A 13,251-nucleotide genomic window follows, 5' to 3' on the forward strand; every position below is an offset into this window, starting at 1 on the left:
GGTACCATTTGAAAATGTTTTAAACTCCATGCTTTGACACATTAACATTACATTACTGTATTTTATTATTTTTTTCCATTTTGATATTTTACATGTATTTTCTGACAGTTCCCATGGACCCCAACATTAAGACACTTGAAGATGCAAGTAAGGCGAGTTATTCATGAAAACCTAGGATCTGAACTGTTACAATGTGACATCACACATTCATTTGGGTTGCCACCTGCTCACTAGAACTTGCAAATCTTCCTAAATCTTCAACTAAATGCTTAAATCTGGAACCAGATTAGTGTTAATCTGACACAAATTAACCTAGTGTAAAAAGTGTGCTAGCTCCAGCTGGTGCCCGGGACCACACAAAAGGATTATGACTGTACACAGAGAGTGTAAATTTGCCAGCATTTTATTCTTAAAATTGCTGGTAGTTTGGATAAATACACACTGAGGTTGGTATGTTGTGTCACTTGTGTTGGACTGCACAAACAAACAATCACACTGATCTAGCATTCAATAATAAACATAATAAGCAGACATCAAGGGATATTTCCATCTCACATTAAAGCACCAGGCTGGAGTCTGACGTGGAATAAATTAAAGCTCAAGTACTCTTGTGGAACAGCATGTTCCTCCCATTGACTCAGGTTAACTAGCTTTTTAAGACAAACATCAGCACAAACAACTCCTGTGTTGAAAGACTGCACCCCATGGACACCTGAGAGAACGTAACACAATAGTAATTTAATTTTGGGACATTTAAGTACCTGTCATTTTTTTCTAACTTGTGATCACTACTGTCCACGGGGTATAGATTGGTTTGTGGGGAATATCCAAAACGAGAAGACTGTGGATTGTTCTCAACAAACCAAACGAAATGGACATTAGCTGAGTGACTAGAGTAACGTTATTCTGCCTGTGTCTTTACAAAGACGTTCTTCATTTGAACTTCACCTACTTTGGTCTCTCTGACTGTGTTGCTCAGACTTGGTCAGCAGGTGTCAGCCTTTGTCTCCTCCGCGTAAAGTGTGACTTGAACTTCTGGTGGAGAGATGCAGGGATGTAGAGCCGGGCTGTGAACTGGATACAGAATGTCTTTGTTATTTGAGTGCACTGCTTGGGGTTGCACAACCAGTGCACCAGTGAGAATCTGAACAAAATACCAGTATTATGTTTTGGCTTCAGAAGTTTACTTTATTAATTTACTTTATGTTTACAGAGAGACGTGGAGTGATCAGAACTATTGCCAAAATAAAAAAATCATGATAAATAAATAAATAAATATATATATATATATATAAAATCCAGCAGCCATGGCATAAATTTAAGAAATTGCATTTTATTAGACCTATCAGTCCATCAGATGATGTATTTCACATTCATAATTTATTTATTTATTTATTTATTTATTATTTATTTTTTTTTATTTCATCAGCAAATGTGCTTAGTCATGACCACTGGAAAAACTGAATGTCAAATGAGAAGACCCTGGGTGCTTGAGTCTGCATTTTAGTACAAGTACATCAATTACGTTAATTTCCCAGCAGGCAATTTCAATTATATCCAACAAGAATGAACAGGAAAGCTGTGAACGGTTGTTACGCCTGCAACATCAGATACCGCTGGAGGCGGTAATTCCTCCGCTGCCCACTCACTTGAATGGTCCAAGTGTTTGTTTCTGTTTGCTTAAGTTTCATAAGTGCTCTATCATTCCTACGGCGCGTCTCTGCTTGCATGGAGACGCCCGCTCGGACTTCTACGTTTTCCTCTAAAATTAAACCCAGCTGAACCTTCGGCTCTGTCCTGACCGCACCGATTATTGGAACATGGCACGCACTTTGCGGTTGTGTACGACTTGTTTGCTGTTTTTTCTCTGCTCCGGTGCGATAGCGAAACGCGGCAAGGAGAGAGTTTACTACGTGGGGATCGACGAGGACTGGTGGGATTACGCACCGAGCGGAAAGAACCTGCTCAACGGCGAAGCTGTCGACGACGATGAGTGAGTTGAGTTCTTGGGTGTGTTCAGATATGACGGGCGGCTAACACTACCGCGATCTGTTCATTTGATTTCTCGCGCTGTATCGGATTGGGATTGAGCGCGTGTGTGTGTGTATACAAAGCTACAAATTAAAAGTTATGAAAACTTCCGCATACTTTAGTGTGATCTAGTCTTGGTGTGTCAGTGTTTACACCTCTGGAACGATTGTTTTGAGCTTTTCTGGCATTTAGCCGGTACACATTCAGAGAAATGGCTGCGCTCACATGGCTTCACCTCCCTTTATACTTTGCGTGCACGAAAAACCCACATCCTACTTTCAAAACTGTAACAGTGCACAAATATGAAGAAGCTGCACTTCAAGAATGATGAGAAAGATGCGAGAATGTCCCAGCCTGGAGAACCTGAGGACTGTGTGACCCCTGTAATTTGCAGTGAAGCAGATGTCTTAAGGATTTGGACATGTGCAGAGTCCTAATGTAATATGCAATACGCACATGAGCAATTATTCTCCCTTTGTTTTGTGTAAAAAAAAAAAAAAAAAAAAAAAGAGCTAAACACTAAAAGTGTGATAAATAACAGAGCTGTTACGTTCTTACGCAATCCTGTACTTTCCTGAATCCAAATTTCCCAATACGGGCTGATGTCAAGGTTATGTCAACACACAATGAAGAACAATCTTAACGTCTTTGTATGTAATGTTGTCTACTCGCCCTGTCTTGGTATCCATAGGCAGATATCTACTATATTGCTGCCATATGATATTATGTGAAGTACGGGGGTTTTCACCCATGTGGACTGCATCATAGATATGGGTGATTCAATGAGCAGAGTTGTAAGGAAGTTAGCAGTTGCTCTTGTTGGGTGCTCAGTGAAACCGGTGTTATCAGGCGGTCAGTTGTCAGTGCAGCTTGTTCATGACTTTAGCAGAGGTTGCGTTTTTTTTTGTCCTCCCTTTTGTTATGAAGTGGATAGACGGTAGCTAAGCTGCGCTCGCCACAGTCCCACTCACAGGATGTTAGGCTTCTGGAAATGCATTATCACACCAGTGTCACGCCTAATTGTTAAAGGGCTGCAGTCAGATGCAAGTCGCTCTGCAGCATTACATCTGCAGTTACCATGACCTCATTTGTTTACTTTACCAGGGACTAGTCCAAGTCACATAATCTCCAATATAAATGTGATTTGTTGAATCTTAGGTGGTGTGCTTTATTATCTCCTGCATGTCTTTGTAATCAAGAGTAACGCTTGACTTTTTTTGTCTCCTGTCTCAGCCACGCACATACATTTCTGGTCAGAGATGGCCTTCATATCGGCAGAGTTTATAAGAAGGCCATGTTCCGACAGTACACCGATGCCACCTACACCCGCCAGTCTCCTCGACCCGAGTGGTTGGGTTTCCTGGGACCCATACTGCGAGCTGAGGTTGATGATACTATCACGGTCCACCTGAAGAACTTTGCAAAGAGGAACTACTCTATGCATCCCCATGGGGTCTTCTATGAGAAGAACTCTGAGGGTAAAACATCTATTAATAAACACAGCGAACGTAAAAAAAAAAAAAAAAAGCCTGAAGTGTTCATAATGATACCTCTAGTAGCTGTTAATAACAATGGCAATCATGATAACTACTATAATTCTTAAGATGGAATAGACGATTGCAGATGTTTAGGGGAAATAACTGATGTTGAATGCTGGTCTGCTAAGGCCTATGTGACAGTGCAGGAAGTGGCACAGCACAGTTTAAGTGGCTGTTATAAAAGACTTCCAGACATAAAAGTCTCTTAACTGTTTCAAACTATGCTGCTCTTTGTTGGGAAATGGGTCCAAATTCCCCCACTCATGTTAGAGTTACATCCCACATTAGAATTTTTATAGCCTGAGGGGAAACTGAAAGTGAATTAAAATACTGCTCCACCTCCTCCCATGACAACCTACAATTGCTGTCCTGCTTTTGATCCCTGGAGATACATCCAAAGGAAACAGATAAAGCATCTCTGTATAAATGGCAAAACAGTGTGTGTAAAGAGGAAGACAGAGGGGAGTGGTGCAGGAATTTAAAGTACACCAGTTAATGTGTTCAGATTTCTGCAAAGATCAGTTCACTCACAATAGCGCACACACCCGCATCGGGGCAGAATGCTCGACAGAGATTAAAATTCACGCAAAACAAAAAGCACGTATGAGCTTGACTAACCCTAACCTAACCCTAAGAGTGCTTCTTAAGAGAGCACAATACTCATAAACTGGCGTTGTTAACATGACGTACAATTATTCAGGCTCAGCTGCTCTCCAAACATAACAGGAAACACAGACTGTTGACAGATTAAACAGTGTGCATTTGTCCGAATCACAGGCGCGCTCTATCCAGATGGGACATCCGGCCTTTTGAAGAGGGATGACTCTGTCCCTCCGGGAGGCAGCTACACCTACCGCTGGGAGGTGAAACCGGAATTCGCCCCCACAAATGACGATGCCAACTGCTTGACCTGGGTCTACCACTCCCACGTAGATGCCCCCAAGGACATGGCCTCGGGACTTGTCGGGGCCCTGCTCACATGCAAAAAGGGTATTTGACGATTTACCGTTTATCTTTACTGAAGAAATGTTTCTCATAAAGTGCATCCACATTGTGCAGGAATCTTGAAGGAGCCAGAGAATGACGCTGACTCTGTCCGCAACGACGTGGATAAGGACGTCTTCTTAATGTTCAAAGTGGTGGATGAAAACATGAGCTGGTACCTGGAGGAAAACATTGAGAAATTCTGTACGTCTGCAGTCGACAAAGACGACCCCCAATTTGTGGAGTCAAACCTGATGCATGGTGAGAGGCAGGCGTTTTAAAGATTCTCCAAGCTGACGGATTTATTTCATGTCTATTTCTAAACTGAGCCGCCTGAAACGTGTTTTAACACTAACATCACATCACAAAAAGGACACACAGTGAGGTCTAACCTGCCTGTTTTTCTCTCTGCGACAGCCATTAATGGGTACGTGTTTGGTAACCTGCCCGGAATCACGTTATGCCAGAACCGTAGGGTGGCCTGGCATTTGTTCGCCATGGGCAGCGAGGTGGACATTCATTCAGCCTTCTTCCATGGGAATACCCTGCTGGACCGCGGCCATCGCACCGACACCCTCAGCCTGTTCCCAGCCACCTTCGCCACGGCTGAGATGGTCCCGAAAGCGAACGGAAAGTGGCTGCTGAGCTGCCAAGTTAACGACCACTTGGAGGGTAGGGACACCTGACCTCTAACCTCTCCGCTCTGGGGTTTCACTGGCTGTGCAGAGTTGCAGACAAGACAGAATGCACTTTTTTCGCGGAGCGCTGCTAAAGTTATGTATGTTTTCTACACGCCAGGCATTTTTGTTTTAAGGCCGTCCAAAGTCCACTGACCGCAGATCTGAATGAGCCATACTTGCTTAAGATACCATAAATAATGACGACACACGTGAAGCACCGTCACTTTGTATCATACTAATTTTATTTCTAATAGCCTGTTCTTGTTCATGACCCTCTGAGGAAAATTAAAATGAATGAATTTTCACGAATGGCTTTGCATGCATGTTGTGGATCATCAGATTTTAGAAATGAACTCTCTTGTGTGACAGCTGCTAAAAGATAAGAAAGTTGAACTGAACCCTGGAATATTTATCATTTTATGAGCCAATAAGTGTGACACTTTAGCCTTATTAGGCTATAGGTTGACCACAAGCTTAAACTTATTCTGAATTATACTTTGAGCACATCTGTTTGTCTGTTTTCTTTATTCCAGCTGGAATGCAGGCCTTTTATGAAGTGAAGTCATGCGGCGGAGGGTCCGGCTCCACAGTAACAGACGGTGTTGTGAGGGATTACTACCTGGCAGCGGAGAAAATCGTGTGGAACTACGCTCCCAGTGGAAAAGACCTGATAAACGATGTGTCCCTTACTGAACCAGGGAGGTGGGTGGACATTTTGTGTGACACACTGAGTGAAGTTAAGTCAAAACTGAGATGATCCCACATGGTTTTGTGCCAACGTTCTCCCAGAAATATGGAGGATATCCTGTCCCATTCACATTTCCATCTGGTCTTTTTTATCCTATTATTTGTCCTAACGAGCCTTCTGTTTGTGTGTCTGGTCTTGTCGTGGGGGTGATTATATGTGCCCTGTTCTAATGCTGGTTTGTTGTGTCTGAGCTAAACAGTGTGGGTAATAATGCAGCTGTTGTTGCTCCCTGATTTGACACAATGGAGCCCTTCAGACTTACCGTCTGTTCGGTCCGTTCAATTTCTTTGTAGTGGGAAGTTCTCTAATTCCTCTTCATTTAGGTCACATATCAAGTCCTCCTTCGTAAAAGTATTTGTGCTTCGTATTTGTCTAACCGTGATCCCATCCTGATCCTTTCATAGTGCAGCGGAGGTGTTCTTTGGCAAAGACCGTTTGAGGATCGGAGGTGAGTACCTGAAAGTGATATACAGAGAGTACATGGACGATACCTTCACCACCGAAAAACCGCCATCACCCGAAACTAAGCACTTAGGGATTTTGGGTAAGACTTCCTTTTTTTTTTCCCATGTTCCAAATCTGGCAGAAATCATACTCCCTCTTTTGTGTCTAGTGTCCTATTTGGTAACAACAGTCTTCTGTATTTTTCCAGGTCCCGTCCTGAGGGCAGAGGAGGGAGACACATTGAGAGTGACGTTCATGAATAAGGCTGATAGAAACTACAGCATCCAGCCTCATGGCCTTCACTATGACAAGCGCTTCCAGGGAAGCATCTATGAGGATGGTGAGGAAGCAGCTAGATGCACAGCAATAGCAACAGTTGTAAGAACAGTGCGTCTTTGACTGTTGCTTCTACTGTTGATGAGTTATAGCAAACCTGATTATATTTGTTCTTTGTCCTCTATGTGGTAGGTGTTAACAAGCCAGGCTCCCACGTTGGTCCAGGTGAGAAATTCACCTACACGTGGCAGGTCCTGGAAGGCCCATCTTCATCAGATCCAACCTGTATCCCCTACCTATACTACTCTGCCACTGATCCCGCCAAAGACACCAACTCTGGGTTAGTTGGACCTCTGCTCGTGTGCAAGAGAGGAGCGCTGGGGGAGAAGGGAACCCAGGTGCTGTTTCATTTTCTATTTCTCCCACGCAGACATTTCTGACCTTTAAGGAACCATAGCAACTCAATTTATGTTATTCACTTGTTAGATGACTGCAAGCTATAGTCACAAGAATACGAATACAGAATACAAACCTATCCAGCCAACTTCCAGTTTACACTTCAAACTGAAACCAGCATGGCTAAAACAAGACCTGTGAGATCAGTGTGGCATTTGAACACCGATGTGTAATCAGTTCATGTTTGAGTCACGGCAGCGATTTTTGCCAAAGCAGTCCTAGTTTCTATGGTGGAGGCATAATAATAATAATATGATTTATTATTTTTTATTTTGTTTGCTGTTAACGGCTGCTGCTGCAATCTGCAAACGCTTCAAGTCCTTATCGTTCCCTGGGTTGATTACTCAACAGAAGGACGTGGATAAGGAGTTCTTCCTTCTTTTTTCTGTCATGGATGAAAACATGAGCTGGTATTTGGACGACAGTGCCGTGAGAGTTGGCCATACTATTGCAGACTACGATGAGGACGATGAGGAGCAGTTTGCGGAGAGCAACAAGATGCATGGTAATTGGCGCATTTGGCCGTGAAGACTGTTTAAATTCTGTTTTACCGATGATGCTTATTGACTGGTGTATTATTTTGAGATCTATTTCTGCTGTTTGTTTTCAGTTGCTTGTGTCTGATTTAATCATCCCTCTTATTTCAGCTGTGAACGGATACATGTATGGGAACCTCCCCATGTTGGAGATGTGTGTCCGAGACAAAGTGATGTGGTACACATTCGGGCTGGGCACAGAGACGGACATCCATGGCGTTTATTTTGAGGGGAACACCTTCAAGAAACAAAGCACAACGCGCGACACTATCAGCCTGTTCCCTCACACCACTGCGTCCGCCGACATGCAGCCAGAAACTGCCGGTTAGTCATGTTGCCGCTCAAAACACACGCCTTTGTGGCTGCACACATTGTCAGCAGCAGGAAATGACGAAGCTATCTATAGCCTCCTGCTGGTATTTTGCGTCATCCAGTGACTTGTCCGGGCACAGTCTAGACTTTTTTTTCCACCATCTTTCCCAAAAAAGATAAAGTTTTATTTTAATTGATTCACTCATTTCCCCTTGGAATGTCTTGAATCTATGAATATGCAAATATTTTCCATTAAAAACTCAGTCTATGATTCTGCTCGGTACATCTCAGGCTGAGGCAGGACAACAACAGCAGCATGCTAACGCTGAGTCTGCATGTTTCAAGCTGACTCGTCATACACTCACCTTTGCAGCACACTGCAAACCATAAGTTTGCCAAAAACTGTTTTTTAGCCACATAGATCATTGCAGTGCAAAGAGGCCTGGCTTTGCAGAGAGGCGCACGTGACACATTTGCATATGCTTTTCAGTGTAGTCAAATTCCACAGAAACATGAGCTCACTGGAGGCAGAATAAGGAAGTGCAACTTTTCTAACTTAATATCTGAACCAACAGAGTGTTTTCTGCACCAAGTCGAAAGAAAAAGTTTTTTAAAACTCATTTCATTCTCCTGCCAGGTGTGTATGAAGTGAGCTGCAGAGTAACTGATCACTACTCGGCTGGCATGAGGCAGCGTTACAAAGTGAACCCCTGCCCGGGAAGAAAAGTGACGGACATAAAGCCCACTAAGATTGTGCAGTATTTTATCAGTGCCGAAGAAATAGAGTGGGACTATTCACCCGAGAGAGCCTGGGAGCGGGAGAAACACGGCTCCACACTACAGGACAGGTGTGTATGGAAGATAATTGTAGGATGACGCATTTCAATGTCGGGGCTGCAGCCTGTGATTTGTGGCTTAACTTATTACTGTTTGTTAATGGAAGCAAATTTGTGCATGTCTACCAGTCCGGGCGATGAATTTTTGGAAAAAAGGAAGAACCGAATCGGCTCACGCTATAAGAAGGTGGTGTACAGAGAGTACACCGATGACACGTTCAGCGTTCAGAAGAAACGGCAGGAAAACCAACAACACTTGGAAATTTTGGGTAAGCTCGGCTGCTCCTTGTGTCGTCTTTTGACAAGAAAGCTCGAAAGTGACAAGTTTTACTTTTTACCGCAGGTCCGATAATCAAGGCAGAGGTAGGAGAGCAGATTGTGATCACATTCAAGAACAAAGCCAGCAGAAACTACTCGATTACCGCACATGGGGTGAAGGCCAGTGGGTCGCACATTCCTCTTAAACCCGGTGAGAATAACATTTGAAAAACAGTGAATAAAATGCATACCATCGTTGTGGAGTTCTGATGGTCTTTAAAGGGTATAGATCAACACTGGTCTTAGCTCCAGAGTACTAGGTTAATCATCAGTCAATCATCAGGTTAATAATCCAAAAGGCGTTGAATCAGGGAAACTGTACTTGCAGAATTTCTTGAAGACGTTTCGCCACTCATCCGAGTAGATTCTTCTATTCTGGCGAAACCTCTTCAGGAAATTGCCTTTATTCAATGCCTTTTGGATTACCATGACCTGCATGACTGAGAACCTTCACAGACATAGCAGTTTAATATTTTTTCTCTTACAGGCTTCATTATGGAGTTGACATGGGACATTCCTGAAAGCTCTGGTCCAGGGACCTCGGATCCTAACTGCATCTCTTATGCTTACTACTCTGGTGTAAATTTCATTAAGGTACATATCCCTTGTACGCAGTAAACATTGAAGCACATCATTTATACTTGCATGGTTAAACAGGAGATGAAGTATTAGTATTTTGTGACGGAGCAGCTTTATGCTTATGTCCAGGATATGTACAGTGGTCTTCTGGGGCCTTTGGTGATATGTAGGCGGGGGACTTTGAGCGCTGGTGATGGCCCTGACAGACAGAGGACAGATGTGGACAAGGAGTTCGCTCTTCTCTTTATGGTACATGACGAAAACCTGTCCTGGTACTTACATGATAACATCAGACAGTACCTCGGCGTCGACCCTCACACCTTCACACCAGATGAACATTTCGAGGAGAGTAACTTGATGCACGGTAAGCAGATCAAAAAAAGCAAACTTTGAAGACATCGCAGAACTGACAGTAAATCTACTCATGCAATCAAATTTGACTGTCCACATAAGATACTAACTAATCGCGCATTTTGCAGTTATTAGGAGATTTGTTGATTTTCCATTGTTGTGTTACTCTTGCATCCTATGTGTAAATGTGTCTGTTGCAGGGATCAATGGTAAGCTGTACGGTAACCTCCACGGACTGGTGATGATGCAGGGCCAGAAGGTCGACTGGTATCTCCTGGGCATGGGCAACGAAGTGGACATGCACACTGTTCACTTCCACGCTGAGACTTTCATCTACAAGGTTTGAGTTTGTGGTTGTTACTAGCATGGCATACATTGTTCCTCTTTTGTTGCACTGTATGTGTCAAGCCTTTTTCTGTGTCACAGACTGACCGTGTGCACCGCGCAGACGTGTTTGACCTGTTCCCCGGGACTTTCCAGACTGTGGCGATGGTGGCCAAGAACCCAGGGACGTGGTTGCTCCACTGTCACGTGAATGATCACATCCACGGTGGCATGGAGACAACGTTCACCATCAAAGGTGCGCATGTGCAGACACATATCGAAGATGCATTAGAAGTATCCATTGCATAATCATAGCATCTGACTTATTTTATTTTTGTCATTTTCCAGAAAATAGACAAAGCCCTACAAAAGGTAAAATCAGTTTTCTTCTTTCTTTCTTTCTTTCTTTCTTTCTTTCTTTCTTTCTTTCTTTCTTTCTTTCTTTCTTCTTTTCTTCTTAAGCATATTTATTGTAACCCCACGCTGCGTTTACATTTAAAGTATGTCACTTGTCAGAATCTGAACATTATGTCCGTACCACATGACACCAATAATAATATTAACAACATTGTGTTGTTTTGTTAATATCATTACTGTTTTAAAAGTGAATTACTGACTTAAATAATGAAATACCAACTATTATAATACTATTGCAGACTTGATGACAGAATGGGATAATTGGGTGTGATGGAGTAGATAGCTGTGGACGCCTCAGACAACCGATTACATGACATGCATAATTTGTGCCGCAACATACATAAACGCAGTTCCTTTTAGTTTATTTATAGTTGTACTTAGTGGGTTGTGGCCTTAATATACTATTCATTTCTCATGTCTGGTTAAGTGCAGGATAAAGTGGGAAGTGTTCACCATATTGTTGTGTAATGCACATGGAATGTGTTTTGTTTACTATCTCTGTTTGTTACTTAGCGTTGTGAACAGCAACTTGGATTGGGGCGTCCTTTTTAACAACATAAAGAACCACAAAATTGACATTGCACGGGTAGATTAATGTAGTACTGCTTCCTATTTTGAAGTCCTAAATGTACAGAGTATGTTTGGGTAAAAGGTGTTTTTGTTACTTCTAAGGTTTGTAACACTGCTTCTAACTTACTTCTTTATTCCTGCTTCTAGCTGGGTTTCCTGCTGCAGCACCAGGAAGTGAAAGCTGTTCAAAGACACTTCTGCTCTTTCTAACACTTAGTCTACTGACAGTAGGTCAGCTGCTCTGACAGTGGTGTGTGTGACCACGGTAGTGATCCTTAATGCACTTAAAACAAGATTGGGAATGAAATCACTCTTGTGTATGTGAATATGTAGCGAAACCTTATCAGTCCCTGTGCAATCATGTCTCTAATAGTTATGAATATTTTATTTCTTAGGAAAATTAGCTATTTTGTATTTGTTGATAGTTTTGTTCTGTCGTTGTTTCTCTGGTTTAAATATTGTTAGTTTAGCCATTTTTTTATTGTTATTTTTTTTTCCAGTACACTCCTATACCAAATATTTGATTTAAGTTATAAATGTGCAATAAAGTCATTTGTTCCACAGCGTGGATTTATTTGCCAGCGCCACTAGGTGGCGTTAGATCAATTTGAAAACAAGCAAGTTGCAAGGAAAATCAGTCAGTGCTCTCCTTTTGTGTGTTCAGCAAAATGTCTGTCACTGTGAAGATTGTTTTGTGTTGATTTTATGACAGTAAATTATTTGTGCTGCAGCATTAAGCATTTGAATATTTCACATGTTGTGAAGCCTGTTATGTTACGCCTTAGATCCACTCCTGAAAGCCTGGTGTCATTTGTGATGTGTCATTTGTGGTGTAATGTCCCTATCATAGGTGTGGGGGAACCAATCAATGACCCTGTGATTAATGGCCCTGTGACCAAATGGCAACTTTTCCAAAGCCTTCAAAGGGATAGACTCTAACCCCTAACAGGGTATATCTAATGAATAGATGGACTAGTGATTAATTGCATTAGATGTGTGTGGCTTTAATGAGTATGTTAAATGGGTGTAGATAGACTGCATCCACACATGGAATCTCCCAACAGTGTGACATTAGCTGATACTCAAACGGACTGATTGATCTCAGGCTGAGAGATCAGACGTCCAATTAACATCCAATGGCTTTACAGTTTACCAGATCAAATGGATGTTAAAATTGTGTTTTAACCTGTAATCTGAGAAGCTGGTCACACAAACAACACCAATTACTATATCCATGTTTGTTTAGACAGGCTCACTGTTGGCTACTCAATGATTGATTTGCATATTGATTAAGGGTGAGTCATAGTCCGCTGCAAGAAGACAACCCCAGCTCCCTGTGTCCAACCTGGAAAACAAGTTTTGACATCACTTCGCTGATATTAATCTAACCTTTGAATGTACATCATCAACTTTAGAAGGGCAACTCGACTTGTTTGTAGTAAGAAGTCTCTTAATTAGATTTCCATGTTTCTATGATTGATTGATTGATCTATGATGATTATACAACCTCACAGCAGCGTTGCTTCAAGGAGTACACCTGTGCCAGATGTTGAGAAACAGCATTTAAATGGGGATGGATTACATTAGAGAACGGAAATGTTACATGTATTAAAACACAAGGAGATCAGACTCTGATATCCAAATAAGGGGCGAACACGGAGTTAAACATCATCTGACCGGGGGATGTCACCTCTCCTCTCTGCTCTCCTGCTCCATCGATACCTGCAACTGATCCAGACGGCCACTGATAGCCGGCATCTTTATCTGCAGAAGTCTGTAAGGTTTTCAGTCTGACTTTGTTTGGCTTGATTAATCTGCCCCACTCACTCAGTTAAGGTGCATTCAGGCTTC

The 13,251-nt window shown here is 42.4% G+C and overlaps 1 protein-coding gene across 1 annotated transcript; it reads left to right on the forward strand.

The window, feature by feature from the left end:
• Positions 1-1,426: 1,426 nt before the first annotated feature.
• hephl1b (hephaestin-like 1b) lies at positions 1,427-12,153 on the forward strand. Its single transcript, XM_047606102.1, has 20 exons — positions 1,427-1,993; positions 3,265-3,509; positions 4,347-4,559; positions 4,629-4,814; positions 4,971-5,225; positions 5,767-5,935; positions 6,386-6,525; positions 6,634-6,765; positions 6,894-7,099; positions 7,509-7,662; positions 7,805-8,017; positions 8,643-8,853; positions 8,971-9,110; positions 9,185-9,310; positions 9,647-9,753; positions 9,868-10,102; positions 10,290-10,429; positions 10,516-10,669; positions 10,762-10,785; positions 11,548-12,153. The coding sequence occupies exons 1-20, from the start codon at positions 1,821-1,823 to the stop codon at positions 11,643-11,645; spliced, it is 3,321 nt and encodes a 1,106-aa protein (XP_047462058.1). The 5' UTR covers positions 1,427-1,820; the 3' UTR covers positions 11,646-12,153.
• Positions 12,154-13,251: the final 1,098 nt, after the last annotated feature.

This window comes from Mugil cephalus, chromosome 15, assembly GCF_022458985.1.
Source record: "Mugil cephalus isolate CIBA_MC_2020 chromosome 15, CIBA_Mcephalus_1.1, whole genome shotgun sequence".
Classification (NCBI taxonomy): domain Eukaryota; kingdom Metazoa; phylum Chordata; class Actinopteri; order Mugiliformes; family Mugilidae; genus Mugil; species Mugil cephalus.

What these genes read in the sequence shown, in the direction of transcription:
- hephl1b (XM_047606102.1), top strand. Translation starts at nt 1,821, where the DNA reads ATGGCACGCACTTTGCGGTTGTGTACGACTTGTTTGCTGTTTTTTCTC. An exon ending in TAAGCACTTAGGGATTTTGG is followed by an intron (nt 6,526 to 6,633) that starts GTAAGACTTCCT and finishes GTATTTTTCCAG; the next exon opens with GTCCCGTCCTGAGGGCAGAG. An exon ending in GGAGAGTAACTTGATGCACG is followed by an intron (nt 10,103 to 10,289) that starts GTAAGCAGATCA and finishes TGTCTGTTGCAG; the next exon opens with GGATCAATGGTAAGCTGTAC.